Below are 27,985 nucleotides of genomic sequence, written 5' to 3' on the forward strand. Positions count from 1 at the left end.
TCACGTGAGGCGGCAGGAGGGCAGGCGGCCGCAGGCGGAGTGCCAGCGGTGCTTGCGCGACGACTGCTCGGACAACTCGGCCGTGGACAGGGTGCGGGAGCCCCCGTCGCCCAGCTCTGAAACACCGAACCAAACAGTTATAGATTGTATTCTACTATTCTTTTTGATTCTAATATCTTAGTAATTCTAAGACAAAAATGTGTTCCTTATATCTACCACTTATCTCAGGTGGTTGGAAAAAAATTTCGCGCGTGATTTGAGAGTAGAAATTTTTAATATTTAATTTACAAATCAAATTTAAAAATACTGCCTTGGGTAAAACTTGAACTCACGGCCTCTGGATCGATACTCCAGCGCTCTGCCAACTGAGCCACCAAGACCTCATCCATAGTCAGTGAATTTTTCCACTATATGGGTATAGGGGACCTTAGCGACATCTACCGTAAGAGTGTTACACTTCTTAAACGGCTATCGGAGTTCCAAGTCATATTGGAAATTCACCAGTTATGATGCGCTACCCATACTAAAATATTTTTTAAGTAGCAGAAACGTCTGCGATGCTAATAGCATCGTTCGCAGACGTTTCTTCTTCTTGAAAATTAATTTAACCGTAGCTGTCTGTAATAACTTTTACCAACTGCCTCAGTTAACACATTCACTGCCAACGAACCGCTAGGTGGTAAAATTGTAAATTCTGATTACATATCTTACACATCCCATAATTTTTTGACCATACTAGTTACGTCGATATTTATGTATTTTACATTAATTTAAAGTATTTACACTACTTAAGTTGAAGCGTAACGTTAATTATTTAAATGGAACTGCTTATTCAAATATGTTCAAAATGATCATGTGGGTCAATAGCGACATCTACGACTTGAAAATTAATGTTATGTTTATGTCACTTATGGGATCCCACTCTCAACTCAATTGTCCAATAGTATTGCATTTCGGCATTCAAGTAAAATAATGAATATATGGGTTTTAAACCATTTTTTTTCTATGTAAGTATAATTCACGACAGTTTAAATTCTATTAAAATAAATTTTAAGTAAATTAGATTAAATCCAGTGTTTTATTATAGCTAGAACCTTACCCCTTACAGTCATTTATATAATGATTTAAAATACATTATAAGCATAAACATGTATAATATCGGTAAAGATAACTCATCGGCCCATCTATCTTTGATCTACGAGAACAAAAGTAATACACATTTGAAGGCACGTGAATTGCTTTCACAATAGAAACTGGCACCAAACAGAATTATATCTTTAGCACCTCGTATTGAATAGAATGAAATACCTAATGGTGTTGTAGTATCTTCTTACTCGTACTCTTTACAGTATTACCAAATTGCTTTAAGTATGACAACAGTTAGATTAAATTCCTACACTAAAGTAGATGACTATTAATAATCACAAACATATTTGTTTCATTCATTCGTTCCTCAGATAAGAAAATGTTGGACGAACAAGAAACCTTTAGTGAACAAGGATTTGAATAACGTAACGTATAACGTATTCTATGTTAATAAAACACAACGAAATTGCGTAAGTAAAACCAAAGGGCCAGACATAATCTTCCACTTTCATTATGCATAGGTTAGAGATCCTAAAGCATCATGCTGATACTAAAAAAACATGCAAAACTAATCACAATAAATCGAAATAACGCACAACGTTTTACGAAATATTGAGTAAACGTCGAAATCACAATAAAATGACACTGTATTTCAATGACCACTGATTTCAGTTTGCACTTGAAAGTTATAATAAGGAATAAATTATGCTGAAAATGTTAATCAAACCCTGATTACTGTACAGTCAGTGAGTCATTGAGTAAAGTATGCCGGATTACTCAGGTAACATGATGACCAAGGTGAATTTTCAAGTCTATTGTTAGTGGATTACTAAGGCACCAGTACAAAGAGTGCTTCACTGCAAATGTATTTAATCAAAAACAGTTGAATTTATGTCACATGAACTGATTAGTAAAGTTTCAAAAATTGTTCAGTGTTAAACACACAGAGAACTCAAGTTGTTATAAGTTATCTCAGTTGGTTAATTATTTCTTTTGTTCCCAAAGAACGTTGGCGGAGTGTAGTTTATAGCTCTAATTTATATCCACCATTTTTTTGTGTGTTCTTAACATTCAGGAACAGAAAAGACCAAATAGAACCGGGTTTAACATAATTACGTGATATGCAATATTTTCATTTAATCTTTAAGTCATATTTACATAAAACAGTAATAAATATAAAGATCATAATCCTTATTAAAGGAGTAAGGGGGATTCACCCTCACACGCATGCAACGAACCTAACTCAACGAACAAATTCTAGCGCGCACCCTACCGCAGCCGTCGGCCGCGTCCGCCTCTGCAAAGTTAAGGTTGCATTGTGACGAAAATATGTATTATAAATGTGTAAATGATTCGCTTTTACACTTGCATAGCTTGATCAGTTTGTTGTAGAGATATCTGTCCCCTTGTATACAAACTTATACTGTCTCTGCCCTCTGGACACAGATTAATAGGACGTCATTTCAAACGCCACAGTATTAACGGAGAATTTAATGATTTACGATTTAATACCTTGGAAGAACAGCCTGTATGTATACACGGTAATTAAAGAGTATGTCATGTCACTAGTATCACTTTAATCTGATAGTCATTTTAAACGACTAATACAGTATGCTCCTATTTATCTATGATTTATTTGAATTAATTTAACTTTGAAAAGATTTTTTTTATGTTCGTCTAATCAAATAATTTACCATATTAAAACATTCCTGAGAAGGAACTCTACTCGGGAATTCGGTTCATATCTAGAGAGTAGAGACACGTTGTATGTAGGGGGAAGATATCACTGCAGCGAACTATGAGTACATGCAGCCATTTCTATATCGTGTAAAAAGACAAGAAGTTTACCAAATTTAACCTTTTGAACGCCACGAACACCTATAGGCGTCCTAACTAGTCGTGCCCACAGCGCCAAGGATTACTATAGGTGTTATGGCGGACACTGTCAAAGTAACCTTCACACTTTCGAGTAAGGTCTACATTAGCTCCCTTGCGCCCGGGATTTTGGCGTTTGAATGATGTTTTTGTTTATGGCATAAAGCATTCAAAGGGTTAAGTAAGTCACAATACAAGTGAGATAAAACACGTACCGACCCGTGGCAATATTTAGAACCCCTAATGTTCATCTCGCAAATAGCGCCAACGTGCCCCAGGCTCAAATTTAAAAGACACGTATTGTATAGTAGGGCAGCTCGGTAAAATTATGTGGGTCGTGGAGAGCCTGAGATGATGTACTGACCGTGGCGCAGGTCGCCGGTGAAGTAATCCTGCGAGCCGTAGTGCCGCTCCACGAGGTAGGGCAGCACGGTGGAAGTGTGCAGGTCGTGGAGGGTAGCTGGCCTGAGATGATGTACTGACCGTGGCGCAGGTCGCCGGTGAAGTAGTCCTGCGAGCCGTAGTGCCGCTCCACGAGGTAGGGCAGCACGGTGGAAGTGTGCAGGTCGTGGAGGGTAGCTCGCCTGAGATGATGTACTGACCGTGGCGCAGGTCGCCGGTGAAGTAGTCCTGCGAGCCGTAGTGCCGCTCCACGAGGTAGGGCAGCACGGTGGAAGTGTGCAGGTCGTGGAGGGTAGCTGGCCTGAGATGATGTACTGACCGTGGCGCAGGTCGCCGGTGAAGTAGTCCTGCGAGCCGTAGTGCCGCTCCACGAGGTAGGGCAGCACGGTGGAAGTGTGCAGGTCGTCGGAGCGCCGTGATCGCGGGCTCACTGCTCGCTCGCCGGCCTCCAGCGGTGGCGTCGCTTGCACCCATCTGAAAACAAACAATCACAACACAATACTTACATAATATAATTTACAATAAGGATAAACACATATTATGTAGAACTATAATCTCTAATTACCAGCACTACTCTCGTCAATAACTGGCAGTAATTAATCTAAACATTTTCGTATAGTTTTAAGCAGTGCCCTCAATTGTAGTACATATACCTACATAATACCTACGAATAAATAAATTACACTACAATATACGCGACGTAATTATTTGTTTTGTGCATACTTCGTATATCGGTATTAATAATCTCATATTTCGCTGTCTCCGCGTGCATATGAGTAAATATAATTTATTGCATAATTCATTGAGGTATTATAATTATTTCAGTTAAATATGAGGTCGAACAAGAACTTAATACCCAGGTATAGTTTTTAGTTTTCAAGCTAAACTAGATTGAGATTCTACTGTATCTGCCACACAGTAGAATCTCCGACTGCTTCAGGTTGAAAACTAAAAACATACAGGGCCATAGAGGTCAAAATTGATAAACATTAAATAGAGTAATGAATCTTTTTATCCGGTTTGTTTTCTAATACAATAGAGAATAGACTCTCCGACTAGCTCAGGTTGAAATACAGACTATATGAAGTCAGGCCAGACACGAGTCCTTTTTGGGCACTATATCGAACATCAACTTATTAAATGCAATTTATATTCAGAATGCATCTAAATAAATATCGTGTATATGTTTTGTAACGGCTTTTGAGCCAGTAGTGCATACACGTCTAAGAGAGAAACGCTCATTTATAATTGATATAGATAATGTAGTATGTCGACCGATATAATTAATTGTGTCATTAAATAAATCTGTGCAATAAACATAACAAGGTATCATAAATCCGTTGTAAACAAAGTTAATTTATTTCGCAGTAAGCCGCAAGTTTGCGATGCTTGTTTACTAGCTCTCTTAATATAAATTAAACGAATATAATGCATATATTGACGTAAGCAGCATGCTAGCCGGTATAGGTTATCTATAGTCTATTATTTTAACTTTGCGGACAGTTGGATTCTTGGCTAATTTAAAAGAGGTAAACTCGATAGATTGTTGCACAGACATTTAAGGTGCCGTAGATTAAGATAGTGGAGTTTTAGAAAAATCGTCCCGCTATTTTTGTTAACGGTTGCCAAAAATTTCATTAGCAATCTTGAGGATTTTCTCTAACGACTTCAGCGATTCGAATACTGATTTTTGACTTTCGCTCGATAGAAAAAAAATAACGAACTACGTCACATATTTAACAGCGCACGCAAAACGCACTTTAATTTTAACAATTTATGCACAAATGCTAAAAACATGAAAAATTGCTTCTAAAAATGCGCAATTTTATTTATGAAGGATTACTTGTTTCTTTTTTTTTAACTTACAACAAATTAAAATTCAAATTCATATCCCGAGCACGCACATCCATCTCGCTCACGCTTACGCACAGTGAGTGAAAGAAGAACACGAAGCTACAGGGCCTTAAGGGAATGAGAGTACGTCATGTAAAACAATGAACGATTATTTTCTGAGATGGAATGCTAGTGAGTTATTTGTTCAGGTGTTTGCTTAGTTATTTGTACATACCTACTTTTGATATATAAATAATGATGTCTGTATTATTGGAATTTTGAAACAAGACAAAAACATTGTACGAAAATGAAATACGCAATTAGCCACGAACGTATTTTTTTTTAAATCAACTCCGCAGAAATTCCAATTTAAATGTACCTATTAAAGACCTGTTTCTTGGTCCAATGTGTATTTGCATCTCACATTTTGCTTAATGAGAGAGTGAGCCACAATGCAAATTGGACAGGTGGAATACCATCCTTAGGTATAATGTTTTCTATTTCAAATGTACGACTCTATACGGGGTGCTGTTGCAAACGCTAGCCATATTTTGCGAAGGTCAACAAGACAAACAAGACATGGTCGTACTGAGCTTTTGTTATTGGACCAACCTCGAAATCAAATCGTTAATATTGATGATGTTTTCTACGGTTCACGGAACAGCATGGCGTTCAGCAGCGACCGCAGTGTCGATATAAACAGTGCTTCTCTATCTCCCAATCTAAGAAAAAACAGTGCGATTAGCTAGTGTACTTACGCGTGTCTCCTGATCTCATGAACGCTGGGCCTCCGCTGTGGCTCGCGCTGCAGCATAGCGATAAGTAGGGACCGCAACGTAGACCCTAGATTCGCGGGCGGCGGCGCCGGCTCGCCGCGACCGATCGCCTCCAGGAGCCGGTAAACGTTGTCGCCCTCGAACGGGTAGCGGCCCGTCGTCATGTTGTACCTGGGGTCAAAGTGCTTGAAGAATAATCACGTAGAATGGTGCTTTGAGAAGGAATGCATGTGAAAATATCCAAAACACGTGTGCCTATAAAATTTCATTTTCTCCAAGAGGTCTTTATCGGATCGTGACTTGGCACAACTAAAAAGTATTGAGGCGGGTAGATCGCCGCGCACGTAAGCGCTGGCTCTGTGAATAAATTATAAATAATATCTTTAAATGCTAAATATTAGTTTAACATTGACTTCAAAACAAAGTACATGTGATTGTTTATAATTGTGAGTGTTCGCATACAAATCGCGCCACGGTTAATCCGGATTTTAACGTGAAATACTTTTAAAATAGTGCCGTTTACAACCACGTCGATCCCCGTACCACGATACGCGTTCTTAAACCTATTGGGGCACACTACGGGAACAAATCTATCGCTCGCTTGCGCATCAACAAGTTGCGTGGTACCAGGTCACTCTGTTGTTTACATCAAGTGATTGTTGCTGCTATGGGGCCTCCTCTAAGACCTAGGAATGCCAAATCGTGTTCTGGATGTCAAAATTCTATCGCAAGAGGCTCAGAAAACAGCATAGCCACCTGTAAAATAACTGGATGTGGGAAATTATACTGTAATCTCTGTATTAGTGCGGCTACACTTTCCCCAGCGCAACTATCAACCTGGGCATGCCCGGACTGCAGGGCCACCGTAAAGCGAGGTGGCGATAACTCCTCCACGCCAGTACGTGCGTCACCCTCAATAGAGAACATTACTCTGCCTACAATTCCTACAAAAGCGAGGCAGCCTTTGCCGGACGATGAGCCGGTGCACTCAGAAATTGGAGAACTAACCGCTGAAATAAAGCACTTGCGCAGTGATGTTTCGGCAATGAAAACCCAGATAGAGGAAGTCTTGTCCTCAATTCGTCTGTGTAATCAACGATTGGACACCGTTACGAACCAAGTAAGTAAATGTGAAGACAGAATAAAAACATTAGAACAATGCCAGAGTGAAAATGTTTACTTAAAAGCCACTGTCACCGAGCTACAGGAGCGCTTAAACACACAATCGCAATCAGCTCTACGGACCGAGTTGGAAATTATTGGGTGCCCTGAAAAAAGCAATGAGAATCTGCAGCACATTGTTTGTACAGTTGCTACTAAAATTGGAATGAAGCTGACGGAATACGATGTGGACGGTGTATGGAGAGCAGGGCCTCGTCCCGCGGGACTAAGCAGTGCGTCCCCAGTCGGTGAAAACCTGCAATCAACATTAGACGGTGAAAAAGGACCTCAAAGTAAAATCAACGGCTCTCTTGTCTCTTCACGCGCCGGCCGTAACACTCCACGGGCCATAGTGGTGCGCTTCACCAGGAGGAGGCCTAGAGACGAGTTCCTGAAGGCTGCAAAATCTCGACGTGTTGACTCCGCTGATGTTGCCCCAGATGCCCTCCCATGCAAAATCTACGTTAATGAGCGCCTGACGAGAGAAAACCGACTGTTATTTCGTAGTGCCAGAACGTTTGCGAGCGCTAACAATTACAAGCATTGCTGGGTTCATAATGGTTCAATATTTATCAGGAAACGTGATGCTAATAACGGAAGCCCAGCTATTCGCATCTACTCCGAAGAAGACCTCAACCGGCTATCACCACCTGACCTTCAAAACCGTAGCGCTTACGAAGAGAACATCAGTGCAGAGGCCAATACACCCATCGACTAATTACATGATAGCTACGAGTAATGTTCTTTTCTCTCTCTGTGGTGTTAATAACTGTAATGTAGAGACTAATAGCTGTAAGATTAGAATATGTTTAAATTATGTCAAACTATACAAAAAAATCACACATTACAAAAATACTCATAATAGCGCGCTTAAATTATACAATACAGATGATTATTTGAGTCTCAGGTTCTCTTTTCTACCTAGTGTGGCTACAATCAGTCCCCAGTATAACAAAGCATATTTTCCAAATATATATCCGTGGTTCCCTTAAATGTTTTACAGGACATTGATGAAACATTTAATGTGAAATGCCACACTATATCTCAACCGGAAAAATGTCAAAATATACTATCAAAATATACAATTAAAATTCTTAATGTGAATATCAGAAGTGTTAATAAGAATTTTAACAACTTTCTTGTCTTATGGGAAAGGTTAGCTATTAAATTCGATGTAATTGTATTTACTGAATGCTGGATAAATGAGGACTCGACCATTAATCAGTTGCAGGGCTACACATCGTTTAATTCAAAAAAATATATAAATCGATCCGGAGGAGTTATTGCATATGTAAATAACAAATGGAATCCGCAGTTTTCAGAACTTGATGTAGATGATGCCAATTGTATTCTCGTTGAAATTCCAAATTACTTTAAAGTTGTTGCAATTTATAGGTCACCTAGTTTTTATAATCCCGATGCGTTCATTTTCTCGCTTGATTCGGCGCTTAAAGCAATCCCTTCTGGCCCTTGTCTGATTGTCACTGGAGATTTAAACATTGACATTTTAGACACTAATGATATTAGTTCTCATGCTGGAGAGTATCTCTGTGTCCTGTCGGAATCCGGTCTTATTTCATGCATCAACTCTGTAACACACAGTAAATCTTGTCTGGACCATATTTTTGTATCGAACAATTGCCCGTCAGAGTCAGTAATATGCTCTTCTGATCTTACAGACCATGACATTACAATGGCCGGTGTTGCCCTCCATTCTCATAAACCTATAAAACAGATCCGCACTAAAACAAAGATCGATTTTTGTTCACTGAAGACCGAATTGAAGACCGTCGATTGGACACGGGTAACAAGCTGCTCTAACGTTGATCGCGCCGTGGAGATTTTCTCCGATATAATCCAAAATGCTCTTTCTAAACACTCTAAAACTGTAAAAATTAAACAGTCGGTTCACATTATTCAACCTTGGATGACTCCAGGATTGTTGAGATGCTCCAGACATAGGGACAAACTACACCAGGAAGCACGCAAAGATCCCAATAATGCAACTAAAAAGCTAATATACTCTCGTTATAGAAATTATTACATTACTCTTTTAAGAAATATAAAATCAGAATATGATAGTAAAGAGTTGAAACTAAATAAGGACGCACCGAAAAAACTCTGGAGCACGATAAAGCGGATTACCCACAAGTCTCCTCCCGTGTCTTCAGCAGATAACTTATTAAAAACTAAACCCTCAACTAAGGAGTCGGTAGATCATTGCAATGCTTACTTTTCCTCTGTGGGCTCAAATCTGGCCAGCTCTATATTGTCAAAAATGAATGAAACTGAAAAGTCGTTAGCACTAAAGGTACGAGACAAACTCAATGGAAATGCGTACTCCAATTCCTTTTTCCTGGAACCCACAGATGCAGAAGAAGTGGCCGAGCTAATTGATAGACTAGATGTAAATAGTGCTCCTGGCAATGATGGCATAAGTAACAGACTGCTAAAGAATATAGGTACTATCATATCGAAGCCACTGGCGGCTATTTTTAACCTAAGTCTTTTTTCTGGTTTGTTTACACAAGATTGGAAAACTGCTGCTATAATTCCAATCCTTAAAGGAGGAAAAACCGATTCCCCATGTAATTACCGCCCTATATCCCTTCTTGGAGCGTACTCTAAGCTTCTGGAACGTATCGTCAATAAAAGACTGGTTAGCTTTTTAGAAAAATATTCCATCCTCTCAGATCGGCAGTTTGGGTTCCGCAAGGGCAGGTCTACCGAGCAGGCTGTGACTCTTTTGGTAGACAGTGTAGTCAAGCACTTAGATGAGGGCAGGTGCTGCTTGGGAGTATTTTTAGACCTCTCAAAAGCTTTCGACACTGTCTCTACTCCTATCCTCTTGAGAAAATTAGAAGCACTTGGCATACGTGGAATCGCCTTGAACTGGTTCTCTAGTTACTTGACTGGCAGGGGGCAGCGCGTTAAAATCGGTAGTATAGTCAGTGAGCCAATGCCTGTGTCATTTGGGGTTCCCCAGGGCAGCATCTTAGGCCCAACGCTGTTCATCGCATATATAAACGATATTTTGTCTCTCAATCTTTCAAATAGTGAAGTATTTTGCTACGCAGATGACACTGCCATAATCTTTTATGGTCACTCTTGGGACCAGGTCAAAGACGTATCAACGCTAAGTCTCCAAAAGCTGTCCCAGTGGCTGGACCAAAATATTTTGACTCTGAATCCAGACAAGACCAAATTCTTGTGCTTCCATAAATCTGCATATTCAAGCCCCCCTCCATCAATGACCAACCTTAAAATCCATTCTATAAACTGTGATGTTTACTCTCCCCTTTCACCCTGCTCATGCCTCTGTGACAGTATCAACAAAGCTAACTCTTTAAGATACTTAGGGGTAGAAATAGACGAGAAACTTAATTTTAAAAAGCACATCGCGATAACAGCGGGTAGGGTTCGAAAACTTATTTATACAATGAAACTACTAAGAGCGGCTACAGATGGACAAACTCTTAAAATGGTATATCTGGCATTATGTCAATCTATTTTAGATTATTGCATTCTTGCGTGGGGTGGCTGTGCTAAGTCCACTTTAATAGACTTGGAAAGAGCTCAAAGGGCTGTTCTTAAGGTTTCCTTACTTAGACCCCGTCGATATCCTACACATGCTCTCTATAGTGAAGCTCAAGTATTGTCAGTTAGAAAATTATTCATTTTACGTGTTGCCATGCTCATGCACAGAAATACTAGCCAGACATCTAATCTGATAAATATGGTACAGAAAAGAATATTCCAAGTCCCGAAACCACGCGTTAAATCTGCTTTTGCTAAACGGTTTAAAGCATTTCTGTTTCCGCACATATATAACAAATTACTCAAAACCTGCAATATAAAAGATTGTCGGTTAAGTCAAGTCAAAATGCAAATCCAGTCTCTTCTGGTATCCTGGAGTTATGACGAATGTGAAGACATTTTGAAAGTTATAAGGTAGCAGCAGATAGTAACCTCGGTTGGTATCTGATCCCAAGAGAACAAATTCCCTCGTAGGGCTGCATCTCCTTGTTATGATTTAATGCGTGCGCAAAAACACACACACACACACACACACACACACACACACACACACACACACACACACTAGGGAATGCAAACCGGTTTTAACCGAAACCGAAAAAACCGGTTAAAACCGGTTTTTTGACGGAAACCCAAAACCGGGTTTTTAGAATTTGAAAAAACCGGTTTCGGTTTTATTCGGTTTTTTTTATTTACCTAAGTTGCATGTTTTATTCATTATAAGGGTATAAATCGGTCCTAAACCGGTTGAATCGACATCAAATCAAATAATGTGGTGTTGTGTTAGTTTGATCATTTGTAACGCTAAATGAATTTTTACGGTACAAAATACACAAATACGAAAGATTTAAATACTTAATATAAAGTACTGGCAGTGGCAAGACATCCGTGCTGGTGTACGAATTGTATAGTAGTACTTTTTAATAAAAATGGGTATAAAAGGTCTTACTTATAATTTATAATTTTATTATGCGATGCACTGTAGAAAAATTCCACGTAATCAATTATATCAATGGCAGCTTTAGAGTCTTTTGTTGGTTCGGTGATAACGACTTACCGAGAACCTTTTTTTGAGATTAATAGTACAAATACTAATTAAAGTTGATTATAGAGTAAAAACAAAGCTTGTTTCATTTATTTCCTACTTTACAAATCCATAATAACTTAGCAAATATTTTATAAAGGAAGGTAGTAACAGTAAACGAATTAACTACTTGAATATATACTAGAAGACAGCGAAAAACTTAGAGCAAGATTTCGGATTGGGCCATTTGATTTAAGACAAATAACATTAAATTATAAATTGATATAGATTTAGATTTAGATTTATTTATTTCACAACATATGATTACAGTACAAATTACATCAATGTCAATTTATAAGAATCTATATTGTGATCGTCAGAAATAAACTTAAATAATAACAAGATAATCCAAATAAATTAATTTCAATAATAATATATATATATGAAAATTTTCACCTGAAAAGGATCGTCAAATAATATCAAGAATAAGCAAACACAATGTCAAATCATTATTCAATTATAAATTATACAGTTATGTCAAAAAATTCACTTATTGAATATAATGGGTTGTCCAGTAAAAAGTTTCTCAATAGACGCTTGAATGTTGTATCGGATGTGTCCGTCCTTATTTCTGTAGGTAATCGCTCATAATAAGTCGGACCGATGACACGCGGGTTCTTAGCTGCAAGTGCCATGCGACGTGGAACTGTTCGTAATCGACCTGTAGTTCTAATGTTTATACCAGCTACCTCAACGCGTTTAAACAAAGATAGGTTATTTCTAACATACATAAGGATTTCGAACAAATATAACGAGTAGTGCGTCATTATTTTGTGCGTCACAAAAAGGCCCCTGCATGAATGTCTAGGCTTCGCACCTGCTAGTGTTCTTATTGCCTGTTTTTGCATGATAAACACTCGGTTAGCATGCGTAGAGTTTCCCCAAATGAGTACACCATACGTCATTAGTGAGTGGAAGTGAGCGTACTAAATCGATTTTAACGTAACATACGAAACAAGGGGTTTCAACTTCCGTAACGCAAAGACTGCACTACTCAATCTATTGCATAGCTGGTCAACATGGCACTTCCAGTTCAGATTCGAATCCAACATAAAGCCAAGGAACTTCGTTTCACTGCAGATTGGCATAGGGCAGTCCACTACACATGGGGGCGCAGTAGTCGTCCGTCCTGAGAATAACATGACGTTAGACTTGCTGACGTTAAGAAGTAACCCATTTGCAGTAAACCACCGTTTTAACTGCCTACATGCCTCATTGATATTCTCGCCAAGCTGTTTGTATGTTTGCGCGCTGATTATGACCGTAGTGTCATCTGCAAATAGTACTGACAGCCCGGTTGTGATGGCAGATGGGATATCATTGACGTAGGCTAGAAACAGAGTGTTTCCAAGGGCTGATCCTTGGGGAATGCCTAACTTGATATGGCCAATGTCAGACTGGAATCGTTTGCCATTTGAGGACAGTTTAACCTGTTGTCTTCGGCCCGACAAAAATGAAGCAATTAAGCGATGCGCCTCACCCGTTACGCCATAACATTTTAACTTATCCAGGAGCATTGTGTGACTTATTACGTCAAATGCTTTAGATAAGTTATTGTCATATATTAAAGAAAAAATGACCTATCCCATCGGTGTCTAACCAACAAACCAAAAAAATAATTAAATTAAATTGGTGTGTTCCTACTCCTAGTTACAAATAACATTAAGTCATTTGACAATTCCCATACAATACAATAAAATAGTCAGATATTCTGTCTTTAATTTCGTGATAAAATCGTGTATATACTATACTTGCATTCGTTTTTACACGTGAAGCAATCTTTTCATTATTCCATGGCGATGAATTTAAGAATTATTGGTCCTTCGAACCGAAACCGGTTTTAACCGGTTTCGGTTTTTTTGTTGGTAAAACCGAAGAAAAAACCGGTTTTGAAAAACCTCCGGTTTTTGCATTCCCTAACACACACACACACACACACACACACACACACACACACACACACACACACACACACACACACACACACACACACACACACACACACACACACACACACACACACACACACTAATCTTTGTATTTCATATCTATATTAAATATTAAAATATATATTAACTTGTGCACCTTTATGCTCAAGCAAATGCATGTAACAAAAAAAAAAAAACAAAAATGTTTGTAACCACGGTAACCACGATACAGGCTTTGCCTAGTGTGGGGACCATCGTTAATCTTAGGCTTTAACATTAAGATTTTAAACCTTTACTGTAAAAGGAATATCCTGTGGCTGCAGCGTAAAATGGAAATAAATAATTTTTCATTTTCAAATTTATTACCTTTTAAACAAAGGTTAACTTATCGGTTAAGTTTTCTACTACAAATCGGAGCGCATACATAAATAACCGGCCAAGAGCATGTCGGGCCACGCCCAGTGTAGGGTTCCGTAGTTACTCTTCCGTCACAATAAGCTAAACTGGAGCTTAAAGTATAGTAAATTGTTAACCAAGGGATGAAACGGTACCTTTCACCCGAGTTAAACAAATAGGCAAATTTGCATAATCAGTACCTAATTAAAGTAAGTCTTTTTACTATGAAGGGAAAACTTTTTGAGATAACTCAAAAACAGCTCAACTTATCATGTCCGCTATAGTTTTCATTTAATGTCTTTCTTAAGCTCTACTTCCACGATTTTTTTCATATTTTTTGGCCTTATGGTTCAAAAGTTAGAGGGGGGGGGGACACATTTTTTTTTATTTCGGAGCGATTATCTCCGAATATATTTACTTTATCAAAAAATGTTTCTTGAAAACCCCTATTAGTTTTGAAAGACCTTTCCAACGATACCCCACACTCTAGGGTTGAAGCGAAAAAAAATGTTCACCCCCACTTTACGTGTAGGGGAGGTACCCTAAAAAAATTAAATTTTTAGATTTTATTGTACGACTTTGTCGGCTTTATTGATTTATATATCCATGCCAAATTTCAGCTTTCTAGCACTAACGAACACGGAGCAAAGCCTCGGACAGACAGACAGACAGACAGACGGACATGGCGAAACTATAAGGGTTCCTAGTTGACTACGGAACCCTAAAAAGACTAAAGAATTTAGAGCATCATCATCATTTTAGGAGTCAGTTAAAAATATGACAACATATAATAATAATAAATAATAATCATTCAGCCTATATACGTCCCAGTGCTGGGCACAGGCCTCCTTTCATGCGCGAGAGGGCTTGGGCTAAACGCCCCACGCTAGCCCAATGCGGATTGGGGACTTCATATACATCTTTGAATTTCTTCGCAGATGTATGCAGGTTTCCTCTTCACGCTAAAAGGAGAATGTCGACTTTCTAAAGTGGTATTTCAAACAATGGAATAAGGGACCATCCTGCCTATTTCTCTGAATGGATTTAAATGAAATTTAGTATGGATATAGTTCACGGTCCAGGGAAGGAGATGGGACAGATTTTCTCAATCATCATCATCATCATCATTCCACACATACGAAATCGAAGGCTAGTTACTTAAGTAAATGTAATAAATACAAATGACAATCAGCAAAGTAATTCAGATATAAAATTGTTATTTATTTTACAAGGGGGCAAAGTTGTTGTTTAACCGCTCGTGCTAATATTAATACCCGAACATACGAAAGATTCCAAAATAGAACCACGAACGTAGCGAGTGGTTCGAGAAGTAGAATCTTGAGCGTCGCAAGGGTTTTAAGGCACGAGGGTTAAACAAACTTTGCGTCCGAGTGAAACACGAAATGTTTCTCCATAACAACGCGAGGAAAATGCTAACTATGAAATACAAAAAAATCAAATCCAAATGAACGTAATAAAAAAAAAGTATCATTCAAAATCATCATTTAAAAGTCAATTCTACCAGCTAACATAAGGATACAACTCAAACTTTGCATTTGATTGCTTTGCCCCACATGTGAATTAAATGCAACTTTTTCATTAGTTTTTGAACAATCAAGAAGGCCTTTACCAGTTGGTGTGGTGAAAAGTTATTTTCATATAAATTAAATAAATAGTAACAGAAACACATTTTCTAAAGATATAGGTAAGTACATACAACCAACTGTAATAATTGAAAGCCGGTTTATAGCTGACTGACGTTTATTGACAATCTTCGTATGTGCCAGTATAGTAACAAGTACAAATCCTTTTTACATTCGTAGCATCTCTCCCTTTTAAAACTACTACCCGACATAATAAAATAAATCTTAACTAAACGTTAAACAGTTAATATTAATTATATGCAGCAATAAACATAAACACAACTAAGTACCACTGACTGATAGCACTACACTTATACTTAGCTAGACTTTTGGGCCCGATTCCAAGCGCGCAACGCACGGGCGGAAGCACCGGGCGGTGGCGCGGTCGAAGCATCCACCGGCGACGTAAAGACCCCCGAGCTAGTGGGAAGGTGCTCCGTCAGAGGCTGCTCTGGTGCTGCCTGAACTTCACCGTCCGATGCATCCTCAAACGCTTCGTCAGCACCCGCCTCGGGTGTATTAGCACGTGCATTCATTTGTTCATCCGGATTACAAACACTTGCCCGTGAAAGTGAATATCTATTTCTATTGGCCGGCATTATTTGATCAACATGCCTTCGCCATTCGATTCCCTGACCCATATCAACCGTATAAGAAACTGGACCTGTTTGCGACTTGACCCTACCTTCCGACCACTTCTCCCCTCTTAAAGTGTAGTCACGCGCGAAAACCACGTCCCCCACATTGACGGAGCGTGGTGTGCCACCAGCGGTCGTCACCTGGTGTTCCTGCGCAGCGCGCACGCCGGCGGCGCGGTCGGGGCGCAGGGCGTCCAGCCGCCCGCGCAGGCGCCGCCTCATTAGGGCTACGGCCGGAGACACACCAGTCGTCGCATGCTCGCAGTTACGATATTGGAAAAGGAAGGTATTAAGTGCGATAGTTACGTCCACGCCTTCGTGCAGAGCTCTTTTAATAGCTTTTTTAATTGTTTTTACTGCATTTTCAGCGGCACCGTTGCCTTGTGGCCTGTATGGTGCTGACGTAACGTGCTTAATACAATTTTCAATACAAAACATCTTAAATTCGTTAGAAAAGAATGGCGGACCATTATCGGTCACGAGCTGCTCAGGAAAGCCAAACCGCGCAAAAATAGATCGAAACGCCAGAATAGTTGCACGAGCGTCCGTGTTTTTCATCAAAATAGCTTCTATCCACTTCGAGTGTGAATCAACTACAATTAAATACCGCTTTCCATCACAATCAGCAAAGTCCGCATGCAGTCGACTCCACGGATTCAACGGGTACTCCCATGGATGCAGCGGTGCGTGCGGGGGTGCATCCCGTACCGCGCGACACGCGCTGCAGGCGCGGCAAACCGCCTCAATATCTCCATCAATACCCGGCCAGTATACGTAATGACGAGAAATATTTTTCATCTTGTGTATACCCAAGTGCCCTTCATGTAACTCGTCTAACACACGCTTCCGAATAGCCAGTGGAATCACTACACGGTATTTATATACCAAACAACCCATGTCAACGAACAAATCACTTTTCCTCGAAAAATAAGCCTTTTCGTCCTCACAGCTCGCGACCGATGGCCACCCAAACAGAACATAACCATAAATTCTATTTAACACAGAATCCTTCTGCGTTTCCCTAGCCACCTCTTTGAAGCTAACTGGTAACGAGTCTTCAACTAATTGAACATAGCTTACAGCCTCCGAAGCGCGGCCCTCGCATGGCAGTGGCAGGCGGGAGAGAGCATCGGCCGGCCCATTATCTACGGAACGCACAAACTCTACTGAAAAATCGTAAGCCGCCAGGCGCGCAGCCCATCTCTGCAAGCTCAGAATCAGAATCAGAACATTTATTTGCTTTCACGTATAAATACATGCAAATACAATTGTAAAATATACTCTAAAGTACTTACATGCTAAAACTGATTATTCTAAGGTTAGGTATGTATGGGAGTTATGCATTTTAAAATTAAGGGGTACGTACATATCATTCAATAGGATTAAGTAAAAATAATAATCAATCATGATAATGTGAGGAGTAATTAGTCAAGTGAATTCGCGAAATATTCATTAATTGTGTAATACGGCCTATTAATAAAGAAGTCTTTTACTTTTTTGTCAAATAATCTAAAATCTTGACAATCCTTAATGTCTTGGTTTAACTTATTAAATATTTTGATTGCCATGTTATTAAAACTATTATTAAAGTGGCCATAACTTGATTTAGTACGTGCTAGTTTGTTTTTGTTTCTCAGATTGAAATCATGACAATCACTAGATGTGGGATACTTATTCCTATGTAGGTAAACATAAACACATATGCGATAGAGATACACTGAGGTGATCGTCATGATTTTTTGATCTTTGAACATATCTCTGTGGGTAATTGGTATACGTGTGGATCCAGTAATAAGACGTAGTGCCTTTTTCTGCAAGAGTAACACCGAATTAATGCCTGAGCCGTTACCCCAAACTTCAATACAGTATCTAATTATACTTTCAAAATATGAGAAGTAAACAGTTTTTAAGATAGTGGAATCTGCAATTTTCGAAATGCTTTTTAGTGAGTAACATGCACTGGCTAACCTTTTGCATACTGTCTCTATCTGGCTATGCCACCTCAGATATGGATCAAGATCTATTCCCAAAAATCGAATACAATCAGATTTTTCTATAGGCAAATTACAACATAAATCAGTACTTCTAAAGCTCCGGCGAAAGATGGTGTAAAAACTTTTCCCACAATTCATTTTCAAACCATTGCAAGTAAACCAACTTTCGAGTTCCATCCAGCATGATTCTATTTGTGAACAAAACTCGTGAGCACTGTTCGCATTTAATATTATGCTGGTGTCGTCGGCGTACAAGTATGGTGTGCCATGAGTAAGATTTACTGGTAAATCATTAATAAATATTAGAAATAATAAGGGCCCAAGTACTGAACCCTGTGGCACCCCGTATTTAATTATACCTTCATCAGAACGACATAAGTTAATATTATCTCCACAGGAAAGCTACTTGCAGCCGTCTGAGGAATTCCACTTTTATTTCCAAAAATATAACTTAGCGGCTTATGATCGGTTCTCAGTGTGAAGCGTCTTCCGAAAAGGTATTGATGGTGTTTAGTAACGCCATAGTATATTGCTAAAGCCTCCTTGTCAAGTTGGCTGTAGTTCCGCTCATGTACGTTAAGCGTCCGTGACGCACAGCTAACGGGCCGCTCGGAGCTATCCTCATACCGGTGCGCAAGCACTGCACCAAGGCCATAGGCGCTGCTGTCAACTGCCAAAACGAGTTCGCGCCCCTCCTCGTAATGCGCCAAAACGCGTTTGCCTAACAAAGCTTGCTTTGCCTCTAAAAAGGCCTGTTTACAAGCGGATTCCCATTTCCACTCAACTCCGGCTCTTAACAACACATGCAATGGATGCAATAACGTGCTTAAATTTGGAATAAACTTTCCGTAATAATTCAACATCCCGAGAAAACTTTTAAGTTGCGACACGTCTTTCGGTTCCGGAGCATTGGAAATGGCCTCCAGCTTAGCAGGATCGGGTCGTAAACCATCTTTGTTAATAATGAAACCTAAATAATTAACTTTATCTTGTAAAAATTTACATTTGCTCAATTTTAAGGTCATTCCCATGGTGCGTAAGCGTTCCAGTACAGCTCGCAGGTTTCGCATATGCGCCTGTTTATTAGGCCCCGTCACGCAAATGTCGTCCAAGAAAACAACGCAACTAGGAATCCCGCGCAGGGTTTCCTCCATAAGCTTTTGAAACTTTTCCGGAATGCACGAAAGCCCATACGGTGTGCGACGGTACACAAAAGTACCCACATGAGTGGTGATTGCAGTGTACGGCTGCGAGTCCTCCGTCAACAAACACTGTTCATAAGCGTGACGTAAATCCAGTTTAGTGTACTGCTCCCCCCCGCTAAGATTAGCGAAAAGCTCCTCTATGCGGGGTAAGGGATAATAATCGCGCTTAAGTTTAGGATTTATCGTCACCTTGTAATCACCACAAATGCGCAATTCCCCACTTTGTTTTACTACCGGTACTATCGGGGTTCCATAGTCCGAATGATCAACGCGGCACAGGGTTCCGTCGCGCTCCAGACGTTCAAGTTCGCGTTCAATCCGTTCGCGCAACGCGAGCGGTACCGGCCTAGCACGAACATATATAGGGTCGCTGTCTGTGAGCTGTAATTGAATGCCTTTTTTACAGGTACCTAATTTATCCGTGAACACCTCTGGGAACTCACTACACAGCTGGGTCACAAGTCTATCCTCCTCTACGATCTCATTGATAGTTATTTGGTTGACCTTTAGAGCGCGTATCCATTCACGACCCAAAAGAGGCCGCCCACCATTTTTGATGACGTACAATGGCAAGTTAGTAGCCCTCATACCGTTTAGTACCACGTCAACCGATAAGTATCCAAGAGATTCGATTGGTGACCCAGAGTAGCAGCGAAAAAAACTATCATTAGGTTTAATTATTTTGTGAGCAAACTTCTGCTTAAAAAAGTCCTCATTGATAGCAGAAATACGACTGCCCGTATCGATCTCACAAACAACATCCTGGCCGTCCACATTCAATGTAATAAAATAAGGTTTGTTACCTTGTGGTGAAACCTGAATGTTAAATAAATCCTCATCAGATTCTTCGTCCATGTAGTTTTGACGTCCGAACTGTCGACCAGCCTGATCGCGTCCTTTGCCGCACATCACCTTCAAGTGACCACGTGTGTTGCATTCGTCACAGTTGTAATGCATATATTTACACTTCTCTGGCCGATGTGCCTTCCCGCACCGCCAGCACTGCGTCTGGTTGCCGCGCGCCGTGCCGCCCCGGGCCGCGGCCGCGCCGCCGCCGGCTCCGGGCCCGCGCCTTTTGCGCCGAGCACTCGCGTGATGCAAACCTTCACCAACATCGCCACCGCCGCCGCCGCTGCCCGAGGTGCTCGCCGGCGCCACCGCCGCGCCGCTCACCTCCGCATGCTTCTCCGCGGCCTCAAGGGCGAGAGCCAGCTCCACCGCTTCTTTATACTGAATGTTTTTTTCAGCGAATATCCGCGATCGCATCGCCTCGTTTGCTAGTCCCGACACGAACTGGTCGCGCAGATTCTCCTCGAGCGAGGTGCCGAAACTGCAAGTGCTCGCTAGATGCTTTAAGTTCTGCAAATATTCGGCGACCGGCTCGCCGACTCGCTGTCGGCGCAGCCTAAAGACGTGACGTTCTGCGATCTCGGATCGCTGCGGTTCTAGATGTTCCGTTACTAACTTTACCAGCTCTTCAAATGTTGTATCCTCGGGAAGTGTCGGTGAGCACAAGTCACACATAAGAGCATACGTGGCATCCCCGACAACTGTTATCAGCAGGGGCACCTTCAGCTCGTTCTTTACTTCATTCAACACCATATACTGTTGGACTCTGCGGATATATGCCGGCCACTGTTTCGATGTCAAGTCAAAGGTTTCTAACTTCCCGATAGGCATTTTAAAACACAAACGAGCACGATAAATTAACCGAAAACACAAATAAAATCCGAAATCCCGTCGCCAATGTAATAATTGAAAGCCGGTTTATAGCTGACTGACGTTTATTGACAATCTTCGTATGTGCCAGTATAGTAACAAGTACAAATCCTTTTTACATTCGTAGCACCAACAACAGGTTATATTCATAAGTATACCTAAACATACAACAAACAAAACAACACAAAACAATTAATAAGAAGGTAAATAAACCTACCTATTATTATTAAGTGTCTCTTATCAATAATATACAATACAAACGCGTAGCACACGCGATTATAAAAAGGAAAAACACATCTTACAGTCATACATAATACCTAATTCTTAAGCAGAATTTCCTGGTAAACAATAAATAATGCATGGCGTATTCAAAAATTGTGACTTTAAATGGAATTATAACATAAACGGGTCACAAAGTTATTTGCAACGACTTCACATGCCAACATCCTTTTGAATTTGGCACAAAATAATTATAAATAGGTACATGCTATGTAGGTATAGCGTTGTTGTGATACAATAATAATAATAATAATTTATAAATATTATAGGACATTATTACACAAATTGACTATGTCACACAGTAAGCTCAATAAGGCTTGTGTTGAGGGTTCTTAGACAACGATATATATAATATATAAATATTTATAAATACTTAAATACATAGAAAACATCCATGACTCAGGAACAAATATCCATGCTCATCACACGAATAAATGCCCTTACCAGGATTTGAACCCGGGACCATCAGCTTCGTAGGCAGGGTCACTACCCACTAGGCTAAACCGGTCGTCACAATATACTTAAGTATACCTATATGCAAATCCAAAACGGATTGAATCCAGGGCGTTCGACGGATCATTGTCCGAAAATAGCTTTTGTTGCCTAACACATGTATTGAAACCAGAAACACGTTTGGTATGTGAGTCACCTCTAATATGTTCATGCGCAAATTCATACAAAAGGCTACCAATATTGAAATATAAATATTTTGTGTATATTAATAGCAACTGCTGCTTTAAAAAAAAATAAGAAAAATCTAGTATATTCTACAGCGGTTTTCAATACATTATTAAAGTTATCCAAATAAATGAAAGAGGCTTTATCGAGGAACTTCAATATGGAGTTTTTCAAAAAGAAGTAAAGTTTGCCATTAGATCGGCTTTACGCCTGTTTTCCACGGATGCCGTATAAAAAGGGCATCTGAAAACTATTTAAGTCATGTATTTAGTTAGCTCAATCCAAATACATACTTACAACATACATACTCATGTTAGATATTTATAACAATACTTTTATATATTTGTTATACTGTTACTTCCAATTTTTATTCTTTTTTTTTTCTTATATAAATCTGTCCTCTTTTATAATTTTACTGACTTTCCCCTATTCTATTATACTATGTTCTATATTTGTCTGCCGTTTTTCATCAACTCTCATCTATTCAAATGTTAACTGGAAGAAATCCCTTAAAGGGATAAGTTCGCTTTTGTACTGCCTATCCTGTACCATATTTGTATTTATGTGTTTTGTACAATAAAGAGTTTATACATACATACTTTTAATAGATTTATCGGCGAGTAGATTGGCTAGACGTAAACAACGCGGCATGCACGGTCAGGAGACATTACCGTGACATTGCGGAACTCACAATGTAACCGTACTCCATGTCCCCGTTGAAGGTTTATTTTCCAGTGTAGTTTGGAGGATAACAGCACGGCTACCATGAGTTGTCAATTTGGCATTTACGCTAACGACTGCGATCGAGTTTAGGTATACAGTCGCTAGCGTAAGCGTTAAGTGTCAACTCATGGTAGCCGTATAGTTATCACATCAAGTATTGCCAGTGGGGCGACACTCTTCCTTTCGGGATTTCTCGGCCCAGCATTGCTCCGAGTAATTATTAGGGTTGGCACAACTGGACGTCCCTAGAATCCCTATGCGTGCACGACCACAGATAAAATAATGACTTGAATTTTGACAACCCTAAATAGCCTGGGCTATTTAAGTGCCATACATTAAAAAGGGACGGCATGATTCGTCCCTGAATCGCTGTCAAACTTCGAATTTGTAGGAAGTGTCATTTCTGTACGGAAGTACGATAGTACTACTATTTTATTTATTCTGCGGTATTGCTAAATTAGGTACAATGTAACGCAATTGCTCCAAATGCCTATCCTGTAGCTCGAATCTGCACGTCGCCGTAAGCGGTATGAAGACCATAAAGTCCATGAAGAATACTAGCAGTCCTAAAAAGAATTAAGACCTTTAATCCCTGCAACGTTTGTTTCTCCTATTGGTTTTAAAGTAACTTTACAGTGATGGTGAACTTAGAATGTTACGTAACAGCTTCAAATGCAGACGACTTTAAAGCAAGAAATCTGCTACACGTCGTAAGAGGTTTGAGTGTAACCTCATTTTTAGCTCGAATAGGATTAGTAAACCTACAACCTCCGTACTCGGCCCTAATCTCGAAAAGTTACCTCCCCACTTTTTTCTTGAGTGACTGACAAGACTACAACGCGAACACGAGATCTGAGGATACAAAATGAACCTCGCTTGCCGCTAGCGCCCTCGGACCAGGATACCCACAACTCACTCCCGCATTTTCAGGCTTCGATTCAATGAACTTCTTGCCCGAAGTGTAGTTGTGAAGTCGCAATTCTCACGAGACATCTTTCTCTTCTGAAGAGTACTAAATAGAAAGAGATGTGTAGTGGCTTGGTTGAGAGATGAATTACAGTGACAATGGAGAACTTACAGTGTGACGCCGCTGCTCCAAATATCGACTTTGAAGCCCGAGAACTGCTCAGCGCCGTTGGCGATCTCCGGCGGCTGGAAGGCGGGCGAGCCCTGTCCTGTGTAGCACGTGTCCTCCGGCGAGAACATGTCTAGTGCCTGCAACCAGAATCCTTAAAGTAGTCTGGCTGGAAAACTAATATGATATTACTTAAGTCTATCGGTCAGAAGTCGGAGAGTTCATTTATTCTTTGTCAAAACCTTTAAGCCAAAAAACCAAAATCTTTTCTGCAAAAACGCAATTTGTTTGGTAATCGTGTAAAATAATAACGCGACCGAATAGGCGTTTAAATTGTAAAATCAGGGTAAAATTTGTTGAACAATAGATTGAATGTAGATTTTCACCCCACGTGTCTCCCGTACCAATTATATGTCTAAGGAAATTCGAAAATTACATGCATAAGGACTAGCAACAGGACAGCATACCACGAATAAATACGTCCATAATACTATTTTGCGAAAGCGATACGCAATATTGGACCAAATGATCAATCTTAGAAGCCACATTTTTGATATGTACGAGAGAAACATTTCGACCTAACGAAATGGAAGAGGCTTTTATCTAATTCGATTGTATTTCCCAATAGCTGTGTCTGAAGAGGATTGCATCAATAAATCATTACACAAACTGGCAATCTTCCAGATCTACTCACGCTATCTGTTATCATATTATCTATGTGTTGCGATATTTACCTGGCATTGAATAACTTTTATTTACGTTCTGTTTTAATTGATTGCGATGACAAAACCGTACACAAATATGTATGTATGCAGCATGCACTATCTATCATAATAATGGAAATGTTAAATTTTATATACCTAACTGTAGATAATCTTGATGAATGGTTAGATATTGGGCAAGCCTACGAAGCTGGAGGTCCTGGGTTTGAATTTCGGTAAGGCAATTATTTACATTTATCATTACCTTGTTTTTTAGCATTTGAAAAAGGGTAAACAATTTTGACTTCTTTTATTGATATACGCTTTAGAAAAACCCGTAACCCTAAAAAAAATTTCCTGAGTTATGTGGTTATGGATGTTTTCAATTTATTTATCTATTATATTCATATATTGTCTAGGACCCACAATACTTATGAGTAGCTTCTATATCTATTAAGATAATCACGATGGGACTAGATCAATTTGTTTAAGATTAATCTAAAATAAATAATAATTTAAGATATAAAAAACAGTCAATGATAATTTTTAGAATCACCTCAGCAACACCAAAATCAGTAATCTTCAGTGTGGAATCAAGAGTCAGCAGCAGGTTGCCTGGCTTGATGTCCTTATGCACGACTCCTTGCCCGTGCAAGTACTCCAGTCCGTCTAGTAGCTGCGTGAAGTAGTCATGGGCCTGCTGCTGCGGGAACTTCTTGCCCGGACTTGACTCTAACATGTCCTGGTAACAAAGAAGAAAGGCTCAATATTTCACTTAAGCCATTAAAGCACACCAAATAATCATGGTAGTAAGTTTAAGTATCAAAATCAAATCAATCAAATGGTCAAATCTGCCATGGAAGACCCCAAGATGGAGGTGCTGCTGACATAAAGAGATAATAACAAATATACTTGGCTTTTCCTTGAGTCTCATGGGCCTCTGTGCTTGAGATTTCCTAATGTAAAGTTGCATTTGGTTTAAATGAAAAGATTTCAATGCTGAGTTAATTTTTTAGAACAGCTTGGTAAGAAATATTGATCTCTGTATGAAGTATTATTTGATGTAGTAAAATACCTAAGAAAAAACTTGATGATTGTCAAATTTGTCTTAAGTATACAAATTAATTCTACAAATAGAATTTGAAAAACTTATTTGATTAATAATATAGGTTTGCATAGCGTGTTGGTAATAAAAATGAAGCATAATTGTGTTTTCCAAATAATAATAAAAAGATAAACCTATTTGTTTGAACTGTTTCTATTGGCTTATGATAGCAATGATATAGCATATTTAATTCAGAGTTAATGCCCGACTTCTACAAAATCAAAGAGAAGGGTTATGGTTTTAACAATAGGTATGTGTATGTTTGTGTTGCGACACTGTACCATCAAAACTAGTTATGAGTTTCTGTATGAAAAAACAGTTACCTATCATGTTAAAGTTTCTAAAATATTAATGTGTGATGTACTATACTTATACCTCTCTTCCACTTCTATAGACTGGTTAGCTAGTCAAAAACATATAATAAACAGGTTTCTGACTATATAATTATCCCAACATGGCAAATCAACATACTAAATAATACAACTAAAAGCAACCAATTTAAAAACAAAGACCTTCTTCAATACATATTTACAACAAAATACAATAATAATGGCCATAAAATTTTTGCAGGTGTATGTATCTCTACAAAACATACTGATATGTAACATGAGAGGTGTTTACATCAAAATCTAATAAGAAATAGGATTCCATTAACGCAGCTCAAAAACAACTTTGTAATATTAATGTCAGACTTATTTGAAATGGCGAAGTAAATGTAAACAACAATGTGTACTCAAGCATGTATAAAATATATAGTACTGGCCTCACAGTAGGAAATATTGATCCAGTAAACAGAGGAAGGTCAAGCGAACACTCAACTTGCTGGACTTATATCAATACTAGACAAACAGTGTTATTTAATTACTTCCTTGTTGTTATGATGAAATTGTTTACTAATAAATGTATAAATTATTAATATTGTATATATACATACATATATATAAATCTAGTTTCTAAACTTATAATAGAAAATACTTGTATTATTCAAATTAATTAATCATTAATTTAGTTAGATCATGCATGATAAAATTATTGATAAAATAAATAAATATTATGGGGCATTATTACACAAATTCACTAAGCCCCACAGTAAGCTCAATAAGGCTTGTGTTGTGGGTACATAGACAAGAACATATATAATTATCTAATTCATGTGGAATAGATAATGGTCTCCAATATATATATATCTAGTTTAGAAACTAGAGGCAAAGTTTTTTTACCAGAAAGTAAGCTAACTCACCTGTAACACACCCACACAGAACTCCATGACAAGGTACATTTTCTGTTTTTCATCATTAAATAAAACATCGACTAGTTCTATCACATTCTTATGTCTAAGTATCCGGAGCAGCTGTATCTCTCGCTGCACATTCTGCTCTCCATTGGGTATCCTGCGGAGCTTGCGCTTCTTCAGGATCTTCACCGCGCGCCGGCATAGCGACTCAGAGTCCAACATCTCCTTTACTTTCCCGTACGAACCCTCCCCTAATATGTCCCCCATAACGTATTTCCCGACCATTTTGCATTTTTTCTTCTTGCTTCTATAAATTATATCTGCACTATCGACTCTATGGAAAAATAGGTTAGTTTGGTCTAAATTAAGATCTAGGTCCTCGATCTGGTCGTCGTCCAGCCAGGTGACGGAGCGCAGCTCGGGGCTGCCCTCCAGGAGGTTCTCTTCGCTCTCTTGCGGCGCGATGATGCTCGCCACTTCGTATTCCACATTTTCAGCATCTGGAAGACTTTCACTACTACTGATTTTTCTGCACATTCTCGGATCCATTATCTATCAAAACAATACATTTGGAATAATGTCTGTGAATTTATGCGTGTTGAAGGCCGCCTTGCCACAAATTTAAGCTCTATTTGTAGTTACATTGAGCATTATTTGTCAATCGAAACGTATTGGAAATGGATGGGTATATAACGATTTCGTTTTCTAATTTCAATAAATGTAAATAAATCTGTAAGTAAACCGAGAAATTCAACGAAACCACAAGGATGAATGAATGAAATATGACAGTTCTTACGGAGCTAAATCTGATATGGCTATCGATAACGTAAATAACACTATACTGTTTCACAAAAAAGTAATTAAACATAAGGTAGCAAGATCTAGTCTGGCATAATATGAATAAATATATAAG

General features: G+C 39.2%; 1 protein-coding gene across 1 annotated transcript; it reads right to left on the reverse strand.

Annotated features, from left to right (window-relative positions):
• LOC133533700 (serine/threonine-protein kinase STK11-like) lies at positions 1-27,940 on the reverse strand. The gene is made up of 6 exons (XM_061872731.1): positions 27,079-27,940; positions 25,290-25,475; positions 24,036-24,172; positions 5,955-6,143; positions 3,683-3,837; positions 1-116 (listed from the first exon to the last, which is right to left on the reverse strand). Exons 1-6 carry the CDS (start codon positions 27,619-27,621, stop codon positions 1-3), a joined length of 1,326 nt encoding a protein of 441 aa, XP_061728715.1. The 5' UTR covers positions 27,622-27,940.
• Positions 27,941-27,985: the final 45 nt, after the last annotated feature.

This window comes from Cydia pomonella, unplaced genomic scaffold (genome assembly GCF_033807575.1).
Source record: "Cydia pomonella isolate Wapato2018A unplaced genomic scaffold, ilCydPomo1 PGA_scaffold_202, whole genome shotgun sequence".
NCBI lineage: Eukaryota > Metazoa > Arthropoda > Insecta > Lepidoptera > Tortricidae > Cydia > Cydia pomonella.